The sequence below is a fragment of the Panthera tigris genome, chromosome C1 (assembly GCF_018350195.1).
Source record: "Panthera tigris isolate Pti1 chromosome C1, P.tigris_Pti1_mat1.1, whole genome shotgun sequence".
Taxonomy (NCBI): Eukaryota; Metazoa; Chordata; class Mammalia; order Carnivora; family Felidae; genus Panthera; species Panthera tigris.
This window is the reverse complement of record NC_056667.1, coordinates 12,312,797-12,336,852: the sequence shown is the minus strand read 5'-3', so window position 1 is coordinate 12,336,852 and position 24,056 is coordinate 12,312,797. Positions and strand designations below refer to the sequence as shown.

The 24,056-nt window shown below is 59.9% G+C and overlaps 1 protein-coding gene across 1 annotated transcript; it reads right to left on the bottom strand.

The window, feature by feature from the left end:
• Positions 1–649: 649 nt before the first annotated feature.
• Positions 650–22,869, bottom strand: PADI6 (peptidyl arginine deiminase 6). The gene is made up of 16 exons (XM_007083766.2): positions 22,746–22,869; positions 21,849–22,032; positions 20,031–20,103; positions 17,124–17,191; positions 16,550–16,664; positions 15,395–15,520; positions 10,707–10,885; positions 10,340–10,443; positions 7,020–7,131; positions 5,781–5,888; positions 5,429–5,583; positions 4,641–4,797; positions 4,403–4,526; positions 3,256–3,326; positions 1,984–2,145; positions 650–1,144 (listed from the first exon to the last, which is right to left on the bottom strand). The coding sequence occupies exons 1-16, from the start codon at positions 22,835–22,837 to the stop codon at positions 899–901; spliced, it is 2,076 nt and encodes a 691-aa protein (XP_007083828.1). The 5' UTR covers positions 22,838–22,869; the 3' UTR covers positions 650–898.
• Positions 22,870–24,056: the final 1,187 nt, after the last annotated feature.

The window sequence follows — 24,056 nt, the reverse complement described above, 5'->3', positions numbered from 1 at the left end:
CCACCAGGGGGCACTGAGGAGCCAGGCAGGTCTGCAGAAGCCCCAGGCACTTCCTGGTGTGCCCAGGCTGATCCCCTGTGTCCTGAGAGCAGCACCCCCAACACACACACACACACACGCACATACAGGCATTGCCCCCTTTCCAGTGGAGCTTCCCGTCAGCACGAGGAGGGGCAGAGTGGGAGCAGCAGTGGTTGGTAAAGTAAACTTCCTCTGAGGTTTAATGGCATCTTTGTGCCACCAACCCAGGGGGCTTTGGAGGCCAGGGTAGGCATTTTCTGTCTCCGGGACACTTCAGGCGTCATGAGAGGTCCCCCAGGCCTGCCCCTGCTGTAGCCTGTCCCTCAGGGGACAGCGATCCCCGCTGAAGCCAGCTGCCCACAAGGCCCAATCCCTCCCCGCACCCCACAGCTCCTCCTGCCAGACCTGCCGAGGAGCCCTCCTCCCTTCCCCGAGCCAGGAGACGCTCACGGCTCAAGCAGGTAGATTAGCTGGTCTGAGAAAACTCCCCAATAGTTTGCGTCCAGCCCTGGCCCACTGCAAAGACAGGGATGGAGGGGAAGGGGCGGGGAGGAGGGAGAGGGCAGCCTTGTCCCTGCCCCCACCCCCCCCCCCCGGGTGGGAGAGCCTGCCCCAGGAGTCCCTTCGCTGTTACCCCTTCCTCAAAACAAGGCAGCTGCTGCCAAAATGCATTCAGAACAGCTCGAACTTTAATGGGTTCTCAGCTGAAGACCGTTCTCTGAGGGGTTCAGGCTGGCAGTGTTGGCTGTCGCTCTGGATACTGAGGGACAGGGTGAACAGGTAAGGAAGGGGTGCAGTACCTCCCAAAGAGGCAGGGGATCCTAACGCTGGTGAATGGTGAGTAATGGGCCATTCCTGCTGGGGCAGGGCTGGCACGCTAGGCCTGGGGCTCCGGTACCATCCTCCACCATTTGAAGGCAAAGGGCACCCGGCGGATGTTGGCACAGGCACAGAAGTCCCCGACTTCAGTCAGGTAGCAGTCAAAGTCATCAATGAAGGTGCACTGGAAGCCCAGGGGCTCTAGCAACTGGCAGATCTTTTTTTCCAGGCAGCAGGTACCCTTGATCTGGGGCCCAAAAGGCTTGGGGATGCCCAGATTTTTGCCCATCACCATCATCTGCAGCTGTCAGGATGGACAAGGCCTAGGTAGGGTGTCAGAGCCATGGAAGAAGGCCCCACCCCCAAACAGGGAAACGCAGCTGCCTCTGTGGTCAGGGCTAGACCTCCAGCAGCCCACACAGGGCACCTCGCTGGAGGCTCTGCCCCCTGCAGACATCACCAATCACCCTCCGCAAAATCCAACTCCCCTTTGCCTAATCCTCCTACGGCCCAGCCGTGTTTCGGCGAAACCGAAATCCTGGCTAGCCAAGGCCTGCCTCTGCAGACCTCCCCAGTTCCTTCCTCTGTTGTATTTCTCTTACACCGGGCATGAGGTCTCCTTCACACCGTAGTCTTGGTGCCTCTCCTGGAATCCCCTCCCCGACCAGCTCTGGCGGTTGACTTCTGTCCACTTCTCGTTTCCTCAATCGCAGCCTCTTTTCCCCAAAGGCACTCCCCCCCCCCCCCCACCTTCACCCCTGCCTGCTCCCAGGAGCCTGTGTCATGCCCAGAGGGCCACACTGGTGTTGTGAAATTAAAAGCTACCCGTGTGTGACTGATGAATGCAGGGCCCGTGTCCCTAAGACTTGGGGTGGGGGGGGGACACAACTCCCTTCTTCCAAGTTTGGGGATGAACCCAGGGCCTGGCCTATAGTCACTGCTTAGCCAGTCGCCCGGTCTGGGACCTGCTCACGTCAGGGGCGTTCCCTACCTGAGGAGGGAGAGAGGAGCTCCCACCTCCCTTCCTCTCAGGCACCACTGTCTGCCGTGCCCGTGCCTCTGGCCCAGCACCACGGATGTCAGGAGACCAGCCAGAGCAGGCGGAACGGACCCCCTCCCCAGCCCACCCCTGACGCTCCTCACCAGATCAGGGAAGTACGGCCTCGCGTAGAACTTCCCCGTCTGCTGGTCGGAGGGGACGTTCATCAGCTGCTCCAGGCAGAAGAGCTGTGGGATGTCGATGATGTCCCTCTCGGCCAGGCCCAGCTCCTTCTTCACGATGTCACGGTTCAGGTTAATGCACTTCTGCGGGTCGGCAGAGGGCAGTTCGTGGGAATTGAGGAGCCCGGGGTATTGGCCTGACTCTGCCGCCATCTTGTCTTCATCGCTCTCCCTGTGCTGGGAGCCTTTCATGGCCTGCCCGCCCTCTGATAACCGTGCACACGGTTCCCTTTCTGAGGGGCGGTGGGGCTCAGAGGAAAGGCCAGGATCCCACAGCTGGGCTGGGCTGGGCTGGGCTGGGCTGGGCCGGACAGCCACCGGTCCTAATTCTGTAGCATGAAGGCCAAAGGGCCCACAGTCCTGGCCAGAGTGGAGGCTCCGGGCAAGGTCAGGCGAAGAGGAAGTCCTGCCTTGGCAGGAACCCTGCTTCTTCCTTAAGGGATGTGAGCAGTTGCGCTGCCCCCGTCCTTGGGGGCACTTCCTCTCTCTGACCACCTGTTTCCCAGGTCTAGGCATAGTGTTTGTGACCTCCACCCTCAGGGTAGGAGTCCCCAGGGCTGAGATGCGGTTCCCACCCTGCTGTACCAAGAGGCCTTCCCTGTTTAGCAAAGGTCGGCCCCCATCGCATGGAGGCTCGGAATACCCCCCCACTAGGAGCCATGAGGAGCCAGTGGGCAACGCTGTTTGGGCTGATCCTGTGACCTTGGGCAAGCCCGTGGCCCCCACCAGGCCTCTGCTTCCTCCCCCCCACCTCCCACCCCAGACAGTTGGATGATCTCTCCTGGGAAACTCTTCTCCCCACAGCCAGGGGTTCACACCTTGAGACCCGAGGTGCTGAGTGACCCAGAACAGTGCTCACGGGCCACTTGAAGCATGGAGATGGCCCTCAGTCCAAATCTCTTAAATTTGGAGCTAAGTTCTTAGGGGATTCAGGGATGGGGTCTCCTTCATTTTCTGGTCAGACATGGGGCAACTTGAGTGGCAGAGAGAACAGGCCTTGGGATCAAATCCAGTCCCCCAACTCATGGCTTAGGTTTGCACCTGGCCTCTTACGCCTCGCTCTCCTCAGTTGTTCGGTGATCTCCAGGATCATAGTGTCTTTCTTGATGCTTGGGCTATAGTAGCTGCTCAGTTAGGACCTGGTCTACCTCCCCCCGCTTTTTGGAGAGGGGCCTTCACACCCTTGGCCCGTACCTCCACATATTCGTTCTGCTTTCTCATGTTTTCATCAGCTAGAAGTTGATGGATGGTATTGGCCTCCCTCCCTGTAGGAAAAAGGAGCGGGTGGGCAGGCTGTAGGCCAGGGAGCGATGCCTTCAGGGACAGGCCGGCCTCCTGGGCCCAGCTAACTGGGTATATCGTTGCCCCGGTGACCATGACAGATGGCCCGGCCAGTCTCCGAAGACCAATCTAAGGCCACACGTCCCATCTGGGGACTGACATCAGGTCCATGAAAACCCAGGGAGGGCTTTCACTGCCACCAGCCCCTTGGGCCCTGGGGAGGCAGCCGGAACAGGTGAGCAGGTGACTTGAGCCCCCACTCACCCCTCACCCGGGCAGCTCCATGCATCACTGGACCTGAACAACCCATGACCTTGACCAGATTATTTACTCTGCTCCCCCACGGCTTTATCTTTAGGAAAGGGATGCCCAGTTCCAGTCCCCAGCTGAGGTAACACAAAGTCATTGCATGTGGTGTGTGATTCGTGGTTCACACTTCCTGGATGTCACCTTCTAGAAGTGCTTCTAGGACCGTGTGATTCCTGGGCCCCACCCCAAAGGTTGATTCACCAGATCTGGGCGGGGGAGGGCGGAGCTGAAATTCTGCATTTCTAGAACAAGTCCCCCCTCCCCCGTGACACTGAAGCTGCACTTAGGGTAGCAAAGGTCTAGAGAACCTCCCAGCAACCCCCTCTCTGGATTCCCTCAGCATTTAGAACAGAGATGCTGTGCACCAGTGACGTTATCTCTGTCTGTCCACTGAGGTTTTCCACAGGGGTGACCAGGGGACCCCTGAACTCCCAACGCCCAGGCACCTAACTCCACATTCCCTGAGTAGATCCAGACAGGAGCGTTGGTAGCGCCTGGTTTTGCCTCCCCCCGCCGTCCCCCAGAGTCCTCTTTGCATATACTCCAGCCACCCCTCAGCCACCTTAGGACTTCTGGCTGCCTGGTCTGCATGCCCCGAGACAGAACCAGATGTTCCGTGGTACAGGTTAGGCTTTTACGCTTTCCTGAGGCTCTTTCAAGCAGGAGGAACAGAGGAAAACCGGCCCTCTGGGAAGGACCCCTGGGAGAGAAGCAGCTGGCCTCTGCCCCAGTGCCAAGGGGCTCTCCTTACCGTTGGAGAGGAGCTGATCCTCTCTGACCTCCTCAAACAGAGTCACGTCTCCGTAGCCCTCTCTCTGTTTCTCCTCAAACAGCCTGTAGCAGGAGCTGGGGCTGGCCAGGAGCAGCCGGAAGCCCTGGAAAGAGAACCAGGGTCAGATGCGAGCTAGCTTCCTCCCCAGAAGCTTCCAAGGGGCTTTAAAAGGTGGGAGGCCCCCCTCTCCACCCCTACACCCCCACCCCCACCAGACCTTTTCGCCCTCACTCTTGTCCTGTGTGGGGATAAAGCACATGAACTCGTCTATGTGGCCGACCATCAGCCAATCCGAGAAGAGCTCCACCGGGGCCTGGACTCGCTGGGCGTAGAGGAAGTCCCGGAGGGCCTTGCTCATGTCTCGGCCCTCCTTGCTGAGGGGAAGACGGAAGGCACGGCCCCTGAGCCAACATGGTGTGGTTTAGGCCACCACCTATTCCCCTTGGGCTAGAGCAGTTGCTCAGTTAGGACCTGGTCTACATCCCCCCCCACCCCACTTTTGGGGGAGGGGCCTTCACACCCTTGGCCCATACCTCTACATGGTCATTCTGCTTTCTCGGGTTCTCATCAGCCATCAGGCTCCCCTTCTGCTAACTGGCTGCTCTGACCCTTGGGCTCAAGTGACCGGTCCATAAACAATGGGCTAAGAATCTCTTACTCCGGCCCAACTCAGGACGGACGCCAGAGGATTCAAGCTCGAGAAATTCTGACCCCTGGGACACAAGTATCTCCTGGATGTCAATTAACGGCCACCAAGAAGTCCATACATCTTGTGGGAGGAAGCCCCTAGAGGTCACTAGGCCAACCAAATTCAGCATCCTTCTAATGTAAACCCTGGAATCAAAAGGATGAAGTTTGTCTGCTTTTTCTACCCGGGGTCTCCTAGGACAACCAAAGGCTCAAAAATCCTTTCTGGGCAGTGTTAAGAATGTCCCCGAGCAGATGATCTGCCGAGTCGTGTGGAAGTTCCCTTCCAAGAGGCCACCACCTGGCCTCGTGCCTCACCTGGGGTAAAAGCAGCTGCCAATGAGGATCCTGCCTAGGGGGTATTCTTTCCCTCCCACCTTGACCGGCGGGGACACCATCAGGTTCCCAATGGAATCCATGCTGGCCACCCTGTGGTCCTGGGTGCACTGGATCACGTAACCGACCCCTGGGCTCTGGAAGGAGACCCAGTGGGGCAGGGGTGTGAGGAAGGACGGGCTTTAGGCCCCAGACTTTCGGGTAGATTCCCACCTCCCCGCCCCTTCCCCAGGAGGCCACTTGGGACCTCCCCCTCGCCACCCCATCACTTCCAGGCAGCTGCCAGGTCCGACAGGTTGGACCGAGTTCAGATCAGCCAAACTGAGCCCCACACCAGTGAGTATTTCATGGGGAAGTCTTCCAGCGTGAGGGCCCGAGGGGTGTCGAGGACAAAGGAGAGCGTCTTGTGGGGAGCCTGGGTGTAACAGAAGGCCATCTCGTCCTGGAGGAGACGGGAAAAGGAGTTGAGTTCTCCCTGCTCCCTCGGCGAGTTTTCCTGCCTGTGTTATTGGCCCGCCGGTCACAATGCTTCCCGCACCCAGGCCGCCTCTAAGAAGGGGCGCAACGGGAACCCCTTCCGCCCACTCCTGCTTGGCCCTCGACACCCAGCTCAGGCATCCCCTTCTCTGGGGCTGGCCCAGACCCGTTCTCCTACTCGTCACGTTTAAAGCCAGAGTCACCTCAGATCCCTCCTCCCGTACCCCGTCCATGAACAAGCCTCGTTTCATGTCATGGGGACGGGGCGGGGCGGGGCGGGGCGGGGCGGGGAGGGCGGAGCTCCTCTCTGGCACCGGTCAGGGGAAACCGCCACGTTCTCGCCCCCAAGTTACTGCAGTTGCCCTGCAGCCAGTTCTCTTTGGTTCTTGCCCCTTCCTAAGACCAGTTCTGTATTTCTCAGCCAGAAGGGACTTTTCAAAACCTAAATCAGAACACTTCCCTCTCGAGGCCCTCCCATCTCATTGTGAACTTGTTTCTGCCCCTTAACCTTGGCTTTAAAAAAAGGTCCCTAATATAGGATCTGGCTCTTCCCCACCTCGGACCTTGTCGCTTTGATCCAGCCCCCACCCCCCACCCCCCACCCCCACCACCCCAGCCCTTCTGTTCTCCAAACCCTCCAAGTACATGTCCACGTTCGGACCTTCACATCAGCTGTGCCTCTGCCCAAAGAGCCCTGATGTCTAATCTAGCACCTACCCCCAATCTTTGTCTGGCCAGCTCAGTTTCCTGAATTTGAAGATTTTCCCGACTGTCTAGAGACTCCCTACGGCATCATCTTCACAAGACTTAGAGAGTCCTGTGTCCTTGCTAGAGCCGGGCACGATCTGGCCCATTCTGCTTTATCTCCAGCACTCGGATCGATGCCCGGCCTAGGGTCCTCACTCGGCTGCTCGTGGGGAGCAGAGCGCCGGACCTCGGGGTCCTGCCAGGTCGGGCTGGACGCTGAAGCGGGGAGCCCTGCTCTAACCGCCAACATGTGAACGTGCCAGACCCGTTAGCACCTGGGTGTTCTGTGCGTTCTCGAACGGGAAGAGAGTGGGTTGCCCCAGGGGCGTGGGGGGGGGGCGGGGTTTACCTGGAGCCACCTGCCCAGGCGATTGGGGTCCTCGTAGACAGATGCCACTTGGCTGTTACTCTTCTCGCTCAGCTCCATCACCGTGTTGACAAAACCTTCGACCTGCAGCTCTCTGCCACGGGAGAGAAGCCAGCCCTGGGGGAAGCCTTCAAGACTCCGGTCATGGCCTCGCTGCCCCAGGGCCGGGGGTGGGGCACCTCTTTCTGGTCAGGAGAGAGGACGCCTCCGGCCACAAGGTGAGCAGAGCGGCCCTCCCGCGTCTCGCTTAGCAGCACTCGGCGCATGGCGGAGTCGGGCCAGGAATTGCCAGCGTCGGTCCCTGCTCTGGTTCCCTACGACCCTGCTTTGTCCCCGCCCCTGCAGTCACACCCCGCGCGTGCCTTCGACCCCTGCCCCAGGCTCTCTCACCTCAGTCTACCCAGAGGAGGCTGGATTTTTCTCCCAAGAAGCCAAGCAGCTCAGCGCCCCCTTGGGAGGGCCAACGAGGTGGTCACATTTGCATGGCGGGTGGGGGTGGGGTTGGGGGTAGACCCTGGGGTCTTAGCGCTGTCGTGCACAGCAGCAGGCTTACAGGACCATGATATTCCTCGTTGGAGATACACAGTAATGTCTGAGGCACGCATTAAGACCGCTCATTTTACAGACAGATCGTCAGGAGTTGAACGCCAGCAAGGTCATACTGTTGGAACTGGGCTAGAGTCTCAATTCTGACACTTCCCAAGCCCAAGACCTGCTTTGTTCTTCCATGATCCCCAAGAACCGATTTCTTAGGTCAACACAGACAAGGCTGCAGGGAGCTCAGAAACCCGACGGGCGCCCCTGGCAAGGCCCGGAACAGTCTGCGGATGCGTGCTGGGGGAAGGAGGTGTAATCGCAGGCCGGCGGCTAAGCTGGATCACGCTGTGCCTGCATACCTCCTCCGCGGGAGAGTCCTAGGAGACCAGGCTTTCAGCAGATGCCGCTTATGTAGTGAAGGTCAATCTCCAAAGACAAAGTAGAAGGATCTGGGGTCTGGGGTCTGGGGTCTGGGGTCTGGGGTCTGGGGATCTGTCGTCAGCAAAATCCCTTAAGCTCTTCCTTTTTTATTCTGAAAGGCATTCCTCTGGAGAGCCCTACTCCGTGGAAGCACCCCCACCCCCACAGAAGGGCTATCTGCTATCCCCCGCCCTGGACGCAGAGGAGGTAGAGATCCCCCTCGCCATGAGGTACCACACGGGGGCACTTGTACCACCTCCAAGATCTCCAGCATCCGCCAGGTTTTGCCGCCTCCATTTCCGGCTCGCCCTCGCTGGGACCTCTGGTCCTCAGCTGCTGTCTGAGGTTCTTGACCTTTCTCCTCGGTTGGCTTGGAGTCTAGGATCGTCGTCATTAAACCCTCGCCCCTGTGCTTGGGGCTGACTCACGCAGCAGAACCCCACCCCCCACCCCCACCCCCACCCCCAGTTAGCCCAGTTCCGTATTTTCTTCTTCCCTAGAACTCCAGTCACTGAAGACAGCTGGAGCAAAGCCCCTGGTGACAGCCTAACCTGGTCCTTAGCACTGGACGGCCATCCTAGGACATCCCCAGTCCCTTTGCTCTGTTCTCCCTCCTGGAGCTGTGGGCAAGCGGTCCTTGTACCAGATCTGTGGACACGTCCTGCCAGCTCGGTTCCTGGAGCTGCCTTTTCCCTCCTGGTAGATTCTTCTCTGCTGGATCATTCCAGCCGTATTGTTCTTGGTTTCCCACCTTAAAAAAAAATGGCCTTCCCTTGCCCCTCCCCGCCACCCCCCTTCTTGCTTTCCCCGTTCAGACCATTTCCTTTGGAGTTTTGCTAAGTCCAACCTTCCCGTCATCCTTCAGTCCTTCCGCACCCACCGTTCAGGGTTTCTTGCTGCACAGCAGGTGCCTGCATCTTGCCAAACCCGATGGCGTCTCCTCTCTTCCTCTTGGGGTTTCACCCGGTATCCCCGCCTCCTTTAACGCCTGGGTCTCCACCCTCCTGGTTTTTAATCGAGCTTCTCTTCCTTCGCGGTTGCCTTTGCTAGATTCTTGTCCAGAGCAAAGTGTTCGATCCCTCCAGAGCTCACTGCTCGGCCAGCTCTCCGGCGCGCACTTGCTCCTCAGCTGGGCGTGGCCAGGCCCGTGGCCTTGAACATCCTCCACCTGCCAGGCCCGCCCGGACTGGTCTCGAGCTTCCAAGACGGTCCCTTGAGCTCCAGAAGCTTAGAAACCCAACAGGTGCCTCCAGGTTCAAGTCACCAGAACCAAAGCACCCATTCCACCCCATGTCACAGCAAGGACACCACCATTCGCCTTACTGCAGACCCCAAACTCAGGGCACAGTCTCCTTTCTCTGTAGCCTGTGCATCAGCTAACCTGGTCGGGGCAGGGATGGGATGGGGTGGGGTGGGGTGGGGTGGGGTGGTCTACCTTCAGTACACCCCTGAGTCAACTGCTGTGCTCCCACCCACTGGCCTGAGCCACTGCTGTGTCCTATGTCCGGCCTGTGCCATTGCAGTGGCTGTACTCGTCCCTGCCTTCTGCTGGGACCCCTGGTTTTCCATATGGCCGGAGCGATTGTACACACAGGACCGTTGATGGTTTCCCATCCGTTTTACCAGCCCGGGTCCTTGGCCCCCTTCTCCCTGTCCTGGCTTCCCCGTGGTCAGGCGCGGCCCTCTGCAGGCCAATTAGCACACGAGAAGCGGGTCAGGAGGCTTCCAGGCCTCAGCAGCGACAAGTGACAGCTTTGCCTGGGCTTTGTCTCTTCTGCTCTCCTAGAGGATGGAGCTCGGAAGTGCCCGGCAGGCGGGGAAGGACTGAACGGAGCTGGGGCCCCTGAGAAACCGTGAGAACGATGTTGCCCTCCTACCCGTGGGCATCCGGGCGGGAGAAAGTGGACTTTAAACCACCACATTTGGGGTCTGTCACAGCCCAGGAGGCCCTGCTGCCGTGGCCGGGTCCTCTCCTACCTGCTCTCTCCCGGCCCTCCAGGTCTCCTGGCTGTCCCCGGAGCACACGCCTGTCCTTACCTCTCTACGTCCTTCACCCTGCTTGCAACCCAGGAGGCCACCTGAAGTCGTGCCGCTGTCTCCCCAGGATGGGGGAGGGACTGTCACATCCACTACTCCGTCCCTAGCATCATGCGCATTTAAACGGGACTTTTGGTAGGACCGGGGTGGGGGGGGGTTCCTGGGGATAGGACTGGACAGTTCAGGCAGAAGGATCTCACTTGGCCGGGGAGAAGTCTCTAGTCCTTTTTACCCCCGTCACCACGCAGACACAGAAAAGAGTACCACTTACGGAAAGGACAGGACACAGGCACCCAAGGGCCTCTTACCTGCACAGGTAGACCTCTAGAGGCATCTGCGTGCTGGGAATGAAGACACAAGGGGCCACCCGGAATACCACGGTGTCTTTGTATACCAGGGTCTCTGGAATGGACTGAAACATCAGACACGGTCCCGTCAGTGACCCTGTGCGGAATCCACCCTCCCCCAGCACCCCTGCAGGCCGCCAGCCACCCAGCTCAACCTGCCTCCGGCCCTCACCCGTCCCCCGCGGCCTTCTCCCAAAGGCGGCAGGAAACCCACGCTTTCCCTTGCCGAGCCTGGCCTTCCCCTGTCCCTGCCCACCTTGAGGTGCAGGGGGCTACCTTCCCCCATAGTCCCCGGTGCGGGGGCTGCTGGTCTACTCGGGGGACGTACCGGGTCTGGAGATTCTTGCACCAGGGAGACCGAGTAGGAAATCAGGCCCGAGAAGTCGGCAGACGGGAATTCCGCAGCTTCGACATAGAAGGTTTCCTTCAGGTAGTTCTCGAGGGGGGCAAAGGTGTACGTGTGCTGGCCAGGCCCCAGCAGCACCTCAAAGGTGCTCGAGCTGTCTTCTGAGGAGGAGAGAAGGGACAGGCCAGCTGCTGACGTAGCCTAGTGCCGGTCTCCACATCCGACGGTCAGGGTACCGGCTCGTTCCTCTGGTCAGAGGGACAAGGCGCTCCCAGCCCCAGGAGAACGGGAGCCGAGCCGGCTTTTCTGTGCCCGCAGTTGTGGCGACCGTGCAGGAGGTCACAAACGAGCATTTGTTCGCGAACGAGGGCCCCCCACACGCTGCTCTCAAAGCCCTGTCACACCTCGAGGGCTGGGGCTCAGAGGAGGACGGCTGTCTTCAAGGCGCTCGGTCCAGGGTAAAGTCTCACGGGAGGTGGTTCTCCCCTTTGACCCCCTTCGGGGAAGAGATCCTAAAAAGCCTTAAAGGGGCAAAGGTGAGCCTGGCAGCCTCGTCTGCAAAGTCGGACGCTGCTTAAGTAAGCGCTAGGAAGGCGTCCGTGAGAACGGCCTGTTGGCTGGCCTCCGAGGGTTTCCTGAGAAGCCAAGGAAAGTTCCCATCAGCTGTGTGGAGCCCACCTCCTTCCGGCTTCTCAGGTTGTGAAATAAAAAGCCACGCACGAGAGAGAGGGAGGGAGAGGGAGGGAGGGAGGGAGAGGGAGGGAGAGGGAGGGAGAGGGAGGGAGAGGGAGGGAGAGGGAGGGAGAGGGAGGGAGAGAGAAGTTGACCGTACCCTGTGGTTGTCTCTGGTTAATCCGATCCCCGATCTGTTCGTTCTCCGTTTCCAGAGGTCCCCCTCCCTGACCGGAGGCCGCCAGGCTTCCCTACCCGACTTCCTCGCCACTATTCTCCTACTTCTGACCCCCTTCCCCCCTGTGACCGCCCCGCTCCGACGGCAGCTGCTCCTCCGTAGAGCCTCTCGACAGACCCCAGGCCCAGGGAATCCCACCCTAGGTTTACTGTGGCCACCGAGGCCCTGAACGACCCGGGCACCGCATCCCGTGCAGACCTCACACACGGCAGGTGCCGGCTGCCTTGGCCTCCGGTTCCAACGTGCCAGCAGAGGGCCGCTGCGGCCACTGCCATCCCCCGGGGCACAGGCACGGCTCCGGCTCACTGGCCTCTCGCTCTGGGTCACGGCACTGCCGTGGCCTGCGTAGGGGCCGTGCTCCTCCAGACGCGGCCCAGCTACTCGTAGGTCTGCAAGAAAACCTTACGGGCACCGACCGCAGCTGCCGGCCCCGGGTGCTCCGGCTTCTCCTGCCGCCGGCCACTTACGGGCTGTGCCGGCCGGACAGCTCCGGCTGGGAATGCTCCCGGGGCCCCCTGCCTCTCTGGTCCGCCCAAAGTCTCCTTCGCTGGCCCGGAGCCAGGCCTGGAGGCGGCCAGCCTAGACAGGGTGGGAGGGACCCCCGAAGCTGCCCAGCACAGCCCTTTTGACTGGATGCAGAGGTTCACAGCTGGTGCGCTCGAGCCCCACGGGGTTCCCAACCGCACACACCGGATTGTTCCGGCCACCACGTGGCACCCGACAGCCGCCTCCGCGGGCCCGGCACCTCCCGCTGCACCAGGGCCCTGGGCTCCCCATGGCCGCTGCACCCAAAGGGGACTCCCCACGGAGTGCTGGAGCGAGAGGGTCCATCCTGGGTGCCCGTGGACGCCCACGCACCCTCCTACCCTTTGAGGCAGGTGCTGTGACCGCCACCCTCGTGAGCCGGGTGAGGAGGGAGGAAAAGGTGCCTCACGGCCCAGACAGGTGCCTTCCTGCCCTGTTCGCACTCCGTTCTCCGCTCCACTACCCTTGACCTCAAGCCACCCCCCCCCCCCCCCCAGCCCCTGCCCGGCCTCTGGCTGTCGACCCCTAGCAGGCTTCGAGAGCAGGGAGCGAACGCGTCCTTCCAGAGCGAGAGCCCCAGCACGCAGAGTCAACGCTGATCTGAGCTGTGCTTGTTCTCCTACCTTCCGTGTACCACGGGGTCTGTTCTTCGAACCTTCCAGCCCATTTCTTCATCCCGCAAGAATCCTCGTCCCGTGGAAGGACACGCTCGCAGATGAGGCCACCGGCTCCTTCCTTTCTGCGCCCGACTGCCCCCCTCAGCCTCCTCCGTGGACTATTTCAAGCACAGACTCGTCGCAAGGCTCTGTGCCGCCCCAGATGCCAATCTCCACGCTCACGGCCCGGACGTCACCTCCGCACAGCTTGTTGGCACCTTCCTGTCTTTTCAGCTCACCGAGACCCCAACCTCTGCAATCCTTCAACCCGGCCCCCACCCTGCCTACTGCCGATTCCTCTTTTCATCCCCCCCCCACACACATTCCGGGAACCATGGCTAAACCCACTCCCTTGCACACACCATCCACTCCCACACCAAGACCTCAACTCTGGTTAAGCCAGATCCATCAAGCTCTCTTGGGGGCGCCCGGGTGAGTCAGTCGGTTAAGCACCTGACTCTTGATTCCTGTGTCTCCCTCGCTCTCTGCCCCTCCCTCTGCTTGCACTCTTCTCGCGCTCAAAAATAAAGAGAAAAATAAAGCTCTCTTGCACCCACGCAGCCAGAGGAGCCACCGTGCTGAAAAGACCCCCCCATTGGGAGAGGACCAAACCTGAGTCACCCTGGACACTACCCACTAGACACTGGTGTCCCCCTCCCATCCAGGAGGGCTCCCGATTCTCATAGTCTCATCCTTAGATGCGCTCCCTCCCCTCCGCTGGGTCAGTGCTACCCGCACGGGTGTGCTGCGTTCTGCCGTCTTCAGACATCCCCCCACCCCAGCCTCCCAGTCACTACCTCCACAAGGTCCCCTTTACGGCGGAGTCCTCGGCCGTAGACCCACGGCCTGCCCACTTTGCCGTGGCTCCTGGCCCCACGGCTCTTAGCAGATCGCGAATGACGGTCGTTTTGAAAACAGATTTTTTTGTACCATCGATTTGATCAGCGACACCATCAGCCATGGTGGATCATGGCCCCCACGCAAGGCTTCCTTCCCTTGGTTTCTAGAACTTCAGCTCTGGCTGTTGATTTTCTCCAGAAGTTCCTCCTCGGACTCCGTTGCTCTAGCTTATAGAGAGAGAGCCATGGTTCTCCCACTGGAGCCTGCTGCAGAATCCCCTAAGGGTTCGTGAAAACGCCGCATGCTGGGTACCCCTGCCGGGTAGGTTTTAAATGCATTTTTAAAAAACTGAGCTCTGCTCCCAGGGTGGGGCTCAGACTCGCAACCCCGCAATCACGAGTCACACGCTCCACTGACTGAGCCAGGCTCGCGCCCGGTTCCCCCTGGATTCGTGAATGCTTTAAATACAAAACAAAACGCCTTCATCTCTCCCCCCGACATGGGGCTCCAACGCCTGACCACAAGATCGAGGGTCGTACGCTCTACCAACCTGGCCAGCCAGGCATCCTTCGACAACCAAACGGAAACTTCAGTAAGACCCTGACAGCCTGACACAGAGGATGGAGTCCATGTTCAGTGGGCTACACGGATCACTGCCTCCGTCATCCACACGCGGCGGGCAGCCCTGGGCAGAGCGGTCCTCGTGCCCCAAACCAGGCTTACACCCACGGGTCTACGGCTCACTCCCAGCCCACGTGGGGAAGGACCGCGTACAACCGACGTGGGCGGCCTTTCCCGGCCAGTCCCACGCCACTTCCAAGTTCAGCTGCGGTCTACAGAAGAGACGGAGCAGAAGACCGAGCCAGGGCCCCCGCGCGCAGGGGAGGAAGCGGCCGAGACCTTGCTCTCCAGAGCCGGACGCCGAGGGATGGACGTGGTACGGAGAGCAGAGCCCTGCCCGGTCGCCCAGCCGAGCGAAACTTGGCTCTGAGAGAAGGAAACACACCGGTACAGGCCTCCAGAAGCAGCGTTAAACCTCAGCTTGAGGAAGCTGGAGGCACGGAATGCCAAACCGGTGTAGGTAGACCAGAAGGCTGGTTTGTTCAAGGAGGTCCTGCTGGAGGTGGACGTGTCCCCTTCCTAAGCCACAGCTTGTGTGCCTTTACCTATAGGACAGGGATGAGCCACCCGCCTTCCAGGCTGCAAGGGCTCCGGCTGGGCAGGGTGGGGCGTGGTGCCTAGGGCGAACGTGCTAGCATGTGCTACTCCGCTCCTTGGGCTCTGAGTTCTGGAAACTTCATACGGTGGGCTCTTGGAAGAGGAGGGAAGACAAACTCTTCTGGAAGAGGCAGCTGGCAGAAGAGCTTATCTGATCTGAGGACATGGGGCCAGTATGCATTGCTCCCCTCCAGCTGCGGAAACCCCATGGGGTGCGCACGATCGTCACCCCCACTGGGGGAAGGTGGCTTGGGGGCCACGTGGGTGACTCACCCACGTGTACAGACTTAGTCTTTAGAAGTGGCAGCCAGAGAGTCCCCGGGACACACGTGTGGCCACACCAGGCCCCGACCAGCAGCCCTAGGTCCCAGCAGCCCTAGGTCCCAGCAGCCCTAGGTCCCAGCAGCCCTAGGTCCCAGCAGCCCTAGGTCCCAGCAGGCCTGCTGGGAGCGACGTGGCCGCGGCTGCTCCCGGCACGATGGAAACATGGGCGAAGCCAGAGCTGGTGCCAGAACACTCACTTTGGGGCCGGTAGACTCTTGCCTTCTCTGCCTCTTCCTTGGAGGTGTGGAGAACCAGCCGGTATTTCTTTAAAGTGCAGCTGGGCCCTTGAACATTCAGGGTCATCTGGGACAGACTCTTGATCTCTGGGCAAAAGACAAGGTAAAAGGTGGAGGGGCCTCTGCAGGCCAGCGCTCCAGAGGTGGAGGGAGGCGCGGTAAGGCCCACGGTTGGGGTTCGTGGATCGGAGCTCTGGGGACCTCGGGGCTCCCACTCTGGCCCGGCCCTGCCGTAGGTCTCGGCTACTTGCTCCCCGCGTGGCCACAGGCAACCGGCCAGCCTTGGGGTCCGCTTTGAGTTAGGACAGCACTCACCCCACGCGGTTGGGGGGAGTGCACGGCCCCCGCAAACACCAAGAATAGGGCCTGGCACGGCCAGTTCCGTGTGGGTTCCCCTCCAGCCTTGGTGAGAACCAGGGCACCCCTTTATACCGCCAAGACCTAGAACGTTGGCCCCGACCTCAGGAGAGGACCAGATCCAAGACTGCTTTTGCCTAAGGCAGAAGGGATCCTGCCCCAGGTCACGAGAGGGTTTTTAGGGAGATGCTCGCATACCCCTCGTGTGTGTTCACTTAGACTCAACTACTTTGTGAAGCCAGCTGTATCATCCCCATTTTACAGATAGGGAGAATGAGACCAGGGAAGTTAACACGCTTAAGTCTGTGGCCAGGAAATAGTTTGTTATCCAGTATCAAGGACCCACGGGGCCAGGTGGCTTCTTTCCTCCTCGCTATAAACTTCAAGCCTCTGACAAGCCGAGACTTTAGGCACAGGGCGTCTGGGTGGCTCAGTTAAGCATCCTGATGGGCTCAGGTCGCGATCTGGTTCGTGAGTTCAAGCCCCGTGTCGGGCTCTACGTGGCTATCTCAGGGCCTGGAGCCTGTTACAGATTCTGTGTCTCCCTCTCTCTCTCCGCCCCTTCCCTGCTTGTGCCCTCGCTCTCAAGAATAAACATTAAAAGAGAGACAGACAGACAGACACAGTTTAGGCTCAGAGGGGGACCTCAACCTAGAATCTGCGTTTGCTGAGGGCTGTGGCAATGAAACCCCAGGGAAAGCTCGGTGCCACGAAGCAAAGGTGGCAGCGGTCCCAGGACAGCGAGAGGCCAGTTCTTACCCTCGGGAAAGAACACCCTCGTGGTCTTCTTGTCCATGCTCTGGCCCTTGTCGGTAGGGCTGCAGTTCACAAGCAGGATGGCGCCCCAGCCACTGGGTCCCCAGACCCAGTTTTTCTGCAAACGTAACAGGAATGCTGATTCAGGAGGAAGCCGGGTAAATCCTGCTTCCCAGACAGGCCCCCACACATCAGGAGCAGAGCCAAGACTTTCTCCAGGGGTACAGGGACCTCTTTGCCAACGCAAGTGCTTAATAGGAGAGGGTGAGGTCAGGGGAGCGAGTCGAGAGGGAGGGAGGAAGCTGGATGTGGGTCACAGCTCCCTGCCTGGTCTCAGTGCCGGGGGAGCAGGGATACAGGCGAACGAGAGGAGACCCGTCCCGTGCGGAGGGGCCAGTCCCAGGTAACCACATAACCAGGCTAGGATGGGGGGCCAGCGTCCCCAGACCTTTTCGTTTTGGGGGCAGAGCTAGAAATGGACGGGATCAGCTCTGACTGTATTGCAGGAATGGGACTTCAGAGGCGTTAGCAAATCCAGAGAGTCTGTGGGCCCACGCCCTTCCCCGGGCAGCCTCACCTTAGCCTGCTTGTCACTGGCCACCTCGACTTGCCCGCTGCGGTAGATGTCCACGTCTAGGGAGACCACTGAAACGAGAGGGAAATTCACCACCACCACCTAGACCTGCCGGGTGGAGCCTCGAGGCGGTAGGTGATCCCAGCGCTGCCCGAAGCTGGGGCCAGGGATCAGGGATGCCCCACCTCCCGGGCATGCTGCCAGCTTCGAAGAAGAAAGCTCCTCAGAGGCTGACCGCCTCCCGTGAGCAAGCCTGGAGAGGACCGGTACCTGGGCGTCTCCCCCAACCTCCCGGCAACCCCCAGAACGATTCCACTGTGGTCCTGATGCGATCTCGTGCCACTTGGCCTCTACCCAGGTGACGCCTACCTAGAGGGCCCGCTCTCCAGCCTTCTGGAAAGCTCTTGGCACTCTCAGACTTAGGAAAGGCTCCATACGTGGCGATTCCAAGCCTCTCAGAACTTCAAGATCCAGGCTCTGCCCAAAGATCAGCACCGAGGCTCCTTGTACAGTTTCTACGTTCTCCACCTTGTACGCCCCCCGCCGCCCACGGGCCACCGTGTGCCTTTACCCTGGCTGTTTTTATTCACAGCTCCCATCTGATGTGCTAGGTCCCGACCGGAACGTCAGGGCCACGAAAACAGACCACGATGGCCGCATACACTTAGCGCCTGGTATGGATGCCCAGGGACCAGATACTATGAACCTCGTCATCTTCAGTCTCAGGGAAGAGCGTGTGAGCGTGCGCATACACAACTCCCCCCCCCCCCCCCCCCCGGCAAGGGGTGAAGACGGAAGTAAAATGCACATCCTGCCCGATGGTAGAAATGCCATAGGAAACAGGGGAGCAGGTGGAGGGATAGGCTTTAGTTTTAGGGCATCAGAGGAGTCTCCCAAATTGAAACGTGAACAGAGGCCCGAAGGAGGCATAAAAGTGATCAGCGTCCATGTTTAGGGAAAAGCAATTAGAAGAGGAGGTGCCAAGCGGCAAGGTCAAAAGTCAAGCGGCCAGGGTGCCCTGGGCACCCACAAAACCTGGGTGGGAGGGAGGCCAGCTCTGACCCGGGTACGCAGAAGCAACAGAAGGCTTTGATCCCCGGAGACCTTATCAGATGGCCTTCTGGAGACGCACCGCTCTGGGGGCCAGGTCAGGGGTGGACCTATAGGATGGCAAGGATGAGACAGGGAACCCACGCAGGGACCCAAGCAAGAGGAGGGTGGCTTGGACCAGCCAACAACGTCCAAGTGGCCTGTGGCCGCATTCCAGCCAGCTTTGAGGAAACGGCAGCAAGGTACGGGGATTGACGTGGGCAGGGGGGAGAAGGAAGGGGGACATCCAGGGTTGGGGCCCAACCAGCTAGAAGCACGGACCACGGTCCACGGTGATGGGAAGACCGTCAGCAAGGGAGGCGCTGGAGGGAGAGAGAACGAGTTCAGTTTGGGTCCTCCTACTCCGCCACCTTCCCCGGAAGTAGAGCCAGTTCCATTTGGGATAGATTAAGTTGGAGACCTTGGTTAGACACTCAGGAAGGAACACTGGGTCAGCAGATACAGGGGTCAAGTTGGCGGGAGATGCCTGGCCGGAAGAGTTTGGGGGGGGGGGGTCCTGATTGCAGAGCCACGTGACCTGCTGCCTGAGCCTGAGGCACTCCCACCAGGCTGGGGTGGGCGGCTGGGTGATAAAAGATCCAGCAAAAAGGACCCGAGAAGGAACAGCCGGCTGGGTAGGAAGGAAACAGAGCGCAGGGTCCCCGAAAAGGTTTCAAGTAGAAAGTGTCAAAGGGTAACCGGTTGTATTAAGGCTGCTGTCAGGTCAAGGCAGGGGAAGACAGAGCAGACTACTGGGCTTAGTGAAGCAGAGGTCGTTCAGGCCCTTCCTAAGGGCAGTGGGGGGTCGGACTTGACAAAGACAGACAGACAGGGGGTGCAGAGTTAGGGGAGTGGAGCTCGAAGAGGACACAGAATCAGATCTCAGAGAGCACAGGTTAGTTACATGTTGTTCCTTAAGGAGAATAGGCATACAGCCTGCTCCCATTAAATGAATGGATGGGATGGCAGGGCGCCTGGGTGGCTCAGTCGGTTAAGCATCCGACTTCAGCTCAGGTCACGACCTTGAGGTTCAGGAGTCCAAGCCCCACGTCGGGCTCTGTGCCGACAGCTCAGAGCCTGGAGCCTGCTTCGGATTCTGGGTCTCCCTCTTTCTTTGCCCCTCCCCTGCTGGTGCTCAGTCTCTCCCTGTCTCTCAAAAATAGATATTTAAAAAAAAAAAAAGGGGGGGGGGTAGGATAGCTTGTTCTGGAATGATCCAGAAGAGTGGAGAAAGGGGAGTGGCTTCCTATGGCAGCAAGTTGCTGAAGGAAGGTTCTGAATGAGAGGGGGAAGGATCGAATGGGAGCATGAACCAATCACCAGACCTACCAACAGTGGTACCCGGGGAGGCGGGAGGCAGGCGCCGGCCACGAGTAGGTATGGAAAACGAGGAAGCCGGGGCGCCTGGGTGGCTCAGTCGGTTAAGCGGCCGACTTCAGCTCAGGTCATGATCTCGCGGTCCGTGAGTTCGAGCCCTGCGTCAGGCTCTGGGCTGACAGCTCAGAGCCTGGAGCCTGCTTCAGATTCTGTGTCTCCCTCTCTCTCTGCCCCTCCCCTGTTCATGCTCTGTCTCTCTCTGTCTCAAAAATAAATAAAACGTTAATAAAAAAAAAATTTTAATAAAAAAAAAAAAAAAAAAAAGAAAACGAGGAAGCCCAGGGAAACCCCCAGGTCTGCTCTCCGAGAACGAGGTCAGCAGTGACTGAGCTCTGAGGGACCGTGTGAACAGGCGTGTCGAGCGAACCCCTCCAGGACCCACGGGAGACACCCTGTTGCCGGGAGAGCCCCTCTGCTCCCTGTCTGGGGTGGGAACATACTCACCAATGCCAGTGAGGCAGAGCACGGCCGTGGCCACTGGGACTTCCTCATCAGGCAGATAGTAGGAGACCAGAACCTGTGGAGACAGCAGCCAGAACCCACGGGAGGGGAGGGGACAGGAACAGGACTTCGGCTAAGTACCCAAGTCCAGCCACTCGACTTTGGTTCCCTCTTACAGCTTCTGACATCTGGGAGCTGGGGCAGGGTCACAGTCCCGTCTAAAACCTGCCACGACCCCACCAGGCACTTCCACACGGTGGCCCCACCACACCCCACGCAGGTGGGCTCTACCCCAAGGTCAGAGAGACCAAGGCACTCGGCCCTACAGCGCTCAACTAGGAAGCGGCAGCACAAGGTTGAAGTTCCAGGCCGCCTGGCTCCAGAGGTCAAGCATCCCCCAACCGTCAAACTACTCAAAAGGAAGCAGGACACCCAGGGTGGGGACTGGAATCGGAACTCGGTCTTTCCCACGTCCTGCACCAGACTGTTTCCGGGGGGGCCTTTCTACTTTAGACAAAGACCTGCCCTTTGGCCACCGGTGGCCTGGACCACAGAGCTTCGTGACAAACCAGAGAACGAACCAGTAGCTGGGGCCATGCTTTCGTGCCTGTGACCCGTCACCTGTTCCCAAATGGAAATTTAGGTCCTCCAAGGTCTAGCGTCTCCCCAGCGGGCCACTCCTGATGGTTCTGGAGGCTGAGCCCCGGGCAGAGAACGCTGCTCAGGTCCTCCGGGCTCAGCCAGGATAGATCGCAGCCCTGGATGTCACCTGTGAGCCACGCTGCCCTCAAGCATGCCACCCGCTTCCTAGGGAGTCGCCAGCCCTGGGCACAGAGCACGGAAGAGGGTGTGTACCACCCTCCCGTCACCTGTCAATTACCAGCGGACCACTCCAGCAGGTTCTGCTGGCCGAGCGCCCTAGTCCTGAGCGGGTCTCACCTGTGTTCTCACCCTCACCTCACATTGGAGTCACCTGGAGGGAACTGTGACCCACAGAAGCCAGGGGCTCGCCCCCAGAGGCTGACTTAATTGGCAGGGGGTGTGGTCTGGGTGGTGTTTCCAATCACCCTGCAGTGCCATCAGCTGCCGTCCCAGACCCACGGCCAGTGCCAAATCCGGGAGGAGCCTGCCCTACAAGGAACTGATCCCCCCCCCCCCACCCCGCCGACACCACCGGGGCATTAGGGAGACAGCATGCCCAGGAGAAAGAGCACGGTCTTGGGCTCACATTCGAGATCTGCCCCACTCGGGTTCTGTCATTTAGGTCGAGAGCAGTCCTTCTGTGCCTCAGTTTCCTCATGTGGAAGAGGAGGGGCAGGCCGACCTCTCGAAACGTGACTCAAGATACCCATTACACATCATGCACTTAACACACATTAGCTCTTACGTCCCACTAAGATCTGCACACCCAGAAGAGCAGCCTTAGCCAGAAAGCCCATCTGAGTTTTGCTGCCAGAACCTTTGAGCCGGACTTTGAAAGCAGCTAGCCGGGAAGCTAGCCGGGTGTCTGGTCAGGAGCACACAGGGTCAAGACAGACGTGCTTGAGCTTGAATCCCGGTTCTGCGGGTCACTGGCTTGGGCAGGGTGCTTCCTCACCCAGTGAGTCTGTTTGCCTGTCTGTATAATGGGGTCACCGAGGGCCCACCTCGCAGGTTTGGCACAGGCATCGAAGGTCATGCCGAACACCTGCACTGCGTTTGTCACGGACTCCGGGCCCAGGAAACACCAGCTTTCAGGAGGGAGACCCCCGGGGGGGGGGGGCTGTGTCAGCTCCCTCCCCTGGGAGATTCCACTCCCCCACCTCCCGCCCCCAGACTTACCTTGTCACCATCGGGGGCAGAGCTGGGGGAGATCATATTCACCAGGACATCCATGGGATCAGACAGAGGCCACCGGGTGGTGGCCGTCTCCTCCTTGGTCATTAACGGGGACGTGTTGTGGATGTCAACCAAGACCCCCGGAGAGCCACTGATGGTAAATGACTTGCATTTCTCCGGGGCACACCTGCTGGGCCCGACCAGGAGACAGACTCTAGGGCATAAGAACCTCAGGGGACGGCCCCTCACCCTCTCTCTCCTTAGGGTACTTTTGTGGTCCTCACACAACTTCAGCCCCACTCCCACCTCCCCCCACTGCAAGGAGCCCTGTTCTCCCTCCCACGGAGGCTTTAGCCTGGATCGCACCCTCCCACCGAGCCTCCAGAAGTTACCAAAGCTGCATCTTATTTATAAACCCATGGAGGGAGGAGCGGCTTAAGCTGGAAGGGATCCCTACAGGGGAAGAAACATGACCTAGTCCTGGGGATGGGGGGGGGGGAGGCCACCCCTAACTAAGTCACCCCCCCCAACTAAGGCTCCAGTTTACAGGAGCCCCCCTCACTCAATCCTTATGGCCTCCTGGAGAGCCAGCCCCACCCCTATTTCATAGGCAAGAGGACAGAAGAGGCAAGGCACTTGTTTCGCTAAGGTCCCACAGCCCACACGGGGCAGACGCAGGAATGGGGTCAGAACCCCGCAGCGTCAGGACTGGGGGGTCCTTCGACACCCACACCTGGCTCCCTGAGATGAGGCAGGACCCGAAGACGCAGGGAAGGGAGGTGACCCCCGACCCCCACGCAGCCTAGGGCCAACCCCAGTGCGGGGCAGGGAGGTGGGGGGGTGGGTGGGGACAGGCACCAGCCTCCCTGCTCAGACCCACCCCCGGAGCCAGCTCCTCACCCACTGAGATCCAAGCAGATGTCCACACCCAGCACGCAGAGGGCATGGACGGGGCCGTCCAGGGACAGGTGGACGAGGCTCTGGAAGGACATGCCTAAGGCCTCCAAGGTGGCCGCCCGTTCGACAACCCTCCCTCAGCACAGCGGCCTCAGATAACCCCGGGGTCTCCCCCCACCCCTGCCCTCCCCTCTTAAGGGCTCAGGGCCTCTCCGGCCCACCCCCCCCCCCACCCCTGCCTTGTTAAGGCTTCAGCAGCTGCCCAGGTGTGACTGATTTGCTCCACTGAGACCTGCCGATGGGGGGTGGGGGTGGGGTGGGGTCTGAGCCCAGTCGTCACTAATCCATCAGGCAGCCAGTTCCCACAGATCCAGGGCACCTGCGGCTGGCTGCTCAGGTCTCTGGCCTTCAGCTGGGAGCAAGGGGGGCGCTGGGAGGCTGGCGTGGGGTGGGGGGGGGGTGGGCAGGATGGCAGCGTGTGGCGACATCGCCCGGCTCTGGGGCCTCTCTGGCGTGTGTCTGTCCTGGCAAACGAGGAGCAGAGCCCGGCCAAGCGCTGGACCAGCGTTTCCCAGGCCACACGCTGGTTGCGAAAATGATCGGGAGGCTCGTTAACGTTCTAGATGCCTGGGCCCGGCAGGTCTGGGGTGCGGCCCATCCCCAGGTGGTGAGGGGGCGGCGGGGGGGGGGGGGCGGCGCTCCTTGTCCACAGCGGTGTCAGCCGCTCCCGGAGGGAACACAGCGAGGGCCCGGATGGCATGCGCGAATGGAGGGGCCCCTGTGGAGCCCAGGTCGCCAGCCGCCCCCCGTCTTCCCTGAGCTCACTGGGCAAAGAGCTCCTCCCCCGGCCCAAGAGACTCACCAGCTGACTTGAAAGCTGTGTGTTCGTTCCACATTTGACGTTTCATGTTACGGGTTATTCTTTTTTTTTTTTTAATTTTTTTTTTTTTAACATTTATTTTTGAGACAGAGAGACAGAGCATGAACAGGGGAGGGTCAGAGAGAGGGAGACACAGAATCTGAAACAGGCTCCGGGCTCTGAGCTGTCAGCACAGAGCCCGACGCGGGGCTTGAACTCACGAACCGCGAGATCGTGACCTGAGCCGAAGTCAGCTGCTTAACCGACTAAGCCGCTCAGGTACCCCTGTTACGGGTTATTCTTGAACAGCTACCTCGTTCACATGGGCCCGAGTTCAAAGAGGCTTGCAACAGAGGGCGCCTCCTGCACGGGACCAAGCACACACGTGTCCGTATCCTCCCCCTCCCTCTTATTTTTCTGTAAACGGCAGTGGGTGCTCTGCAGGGTTCGTATCC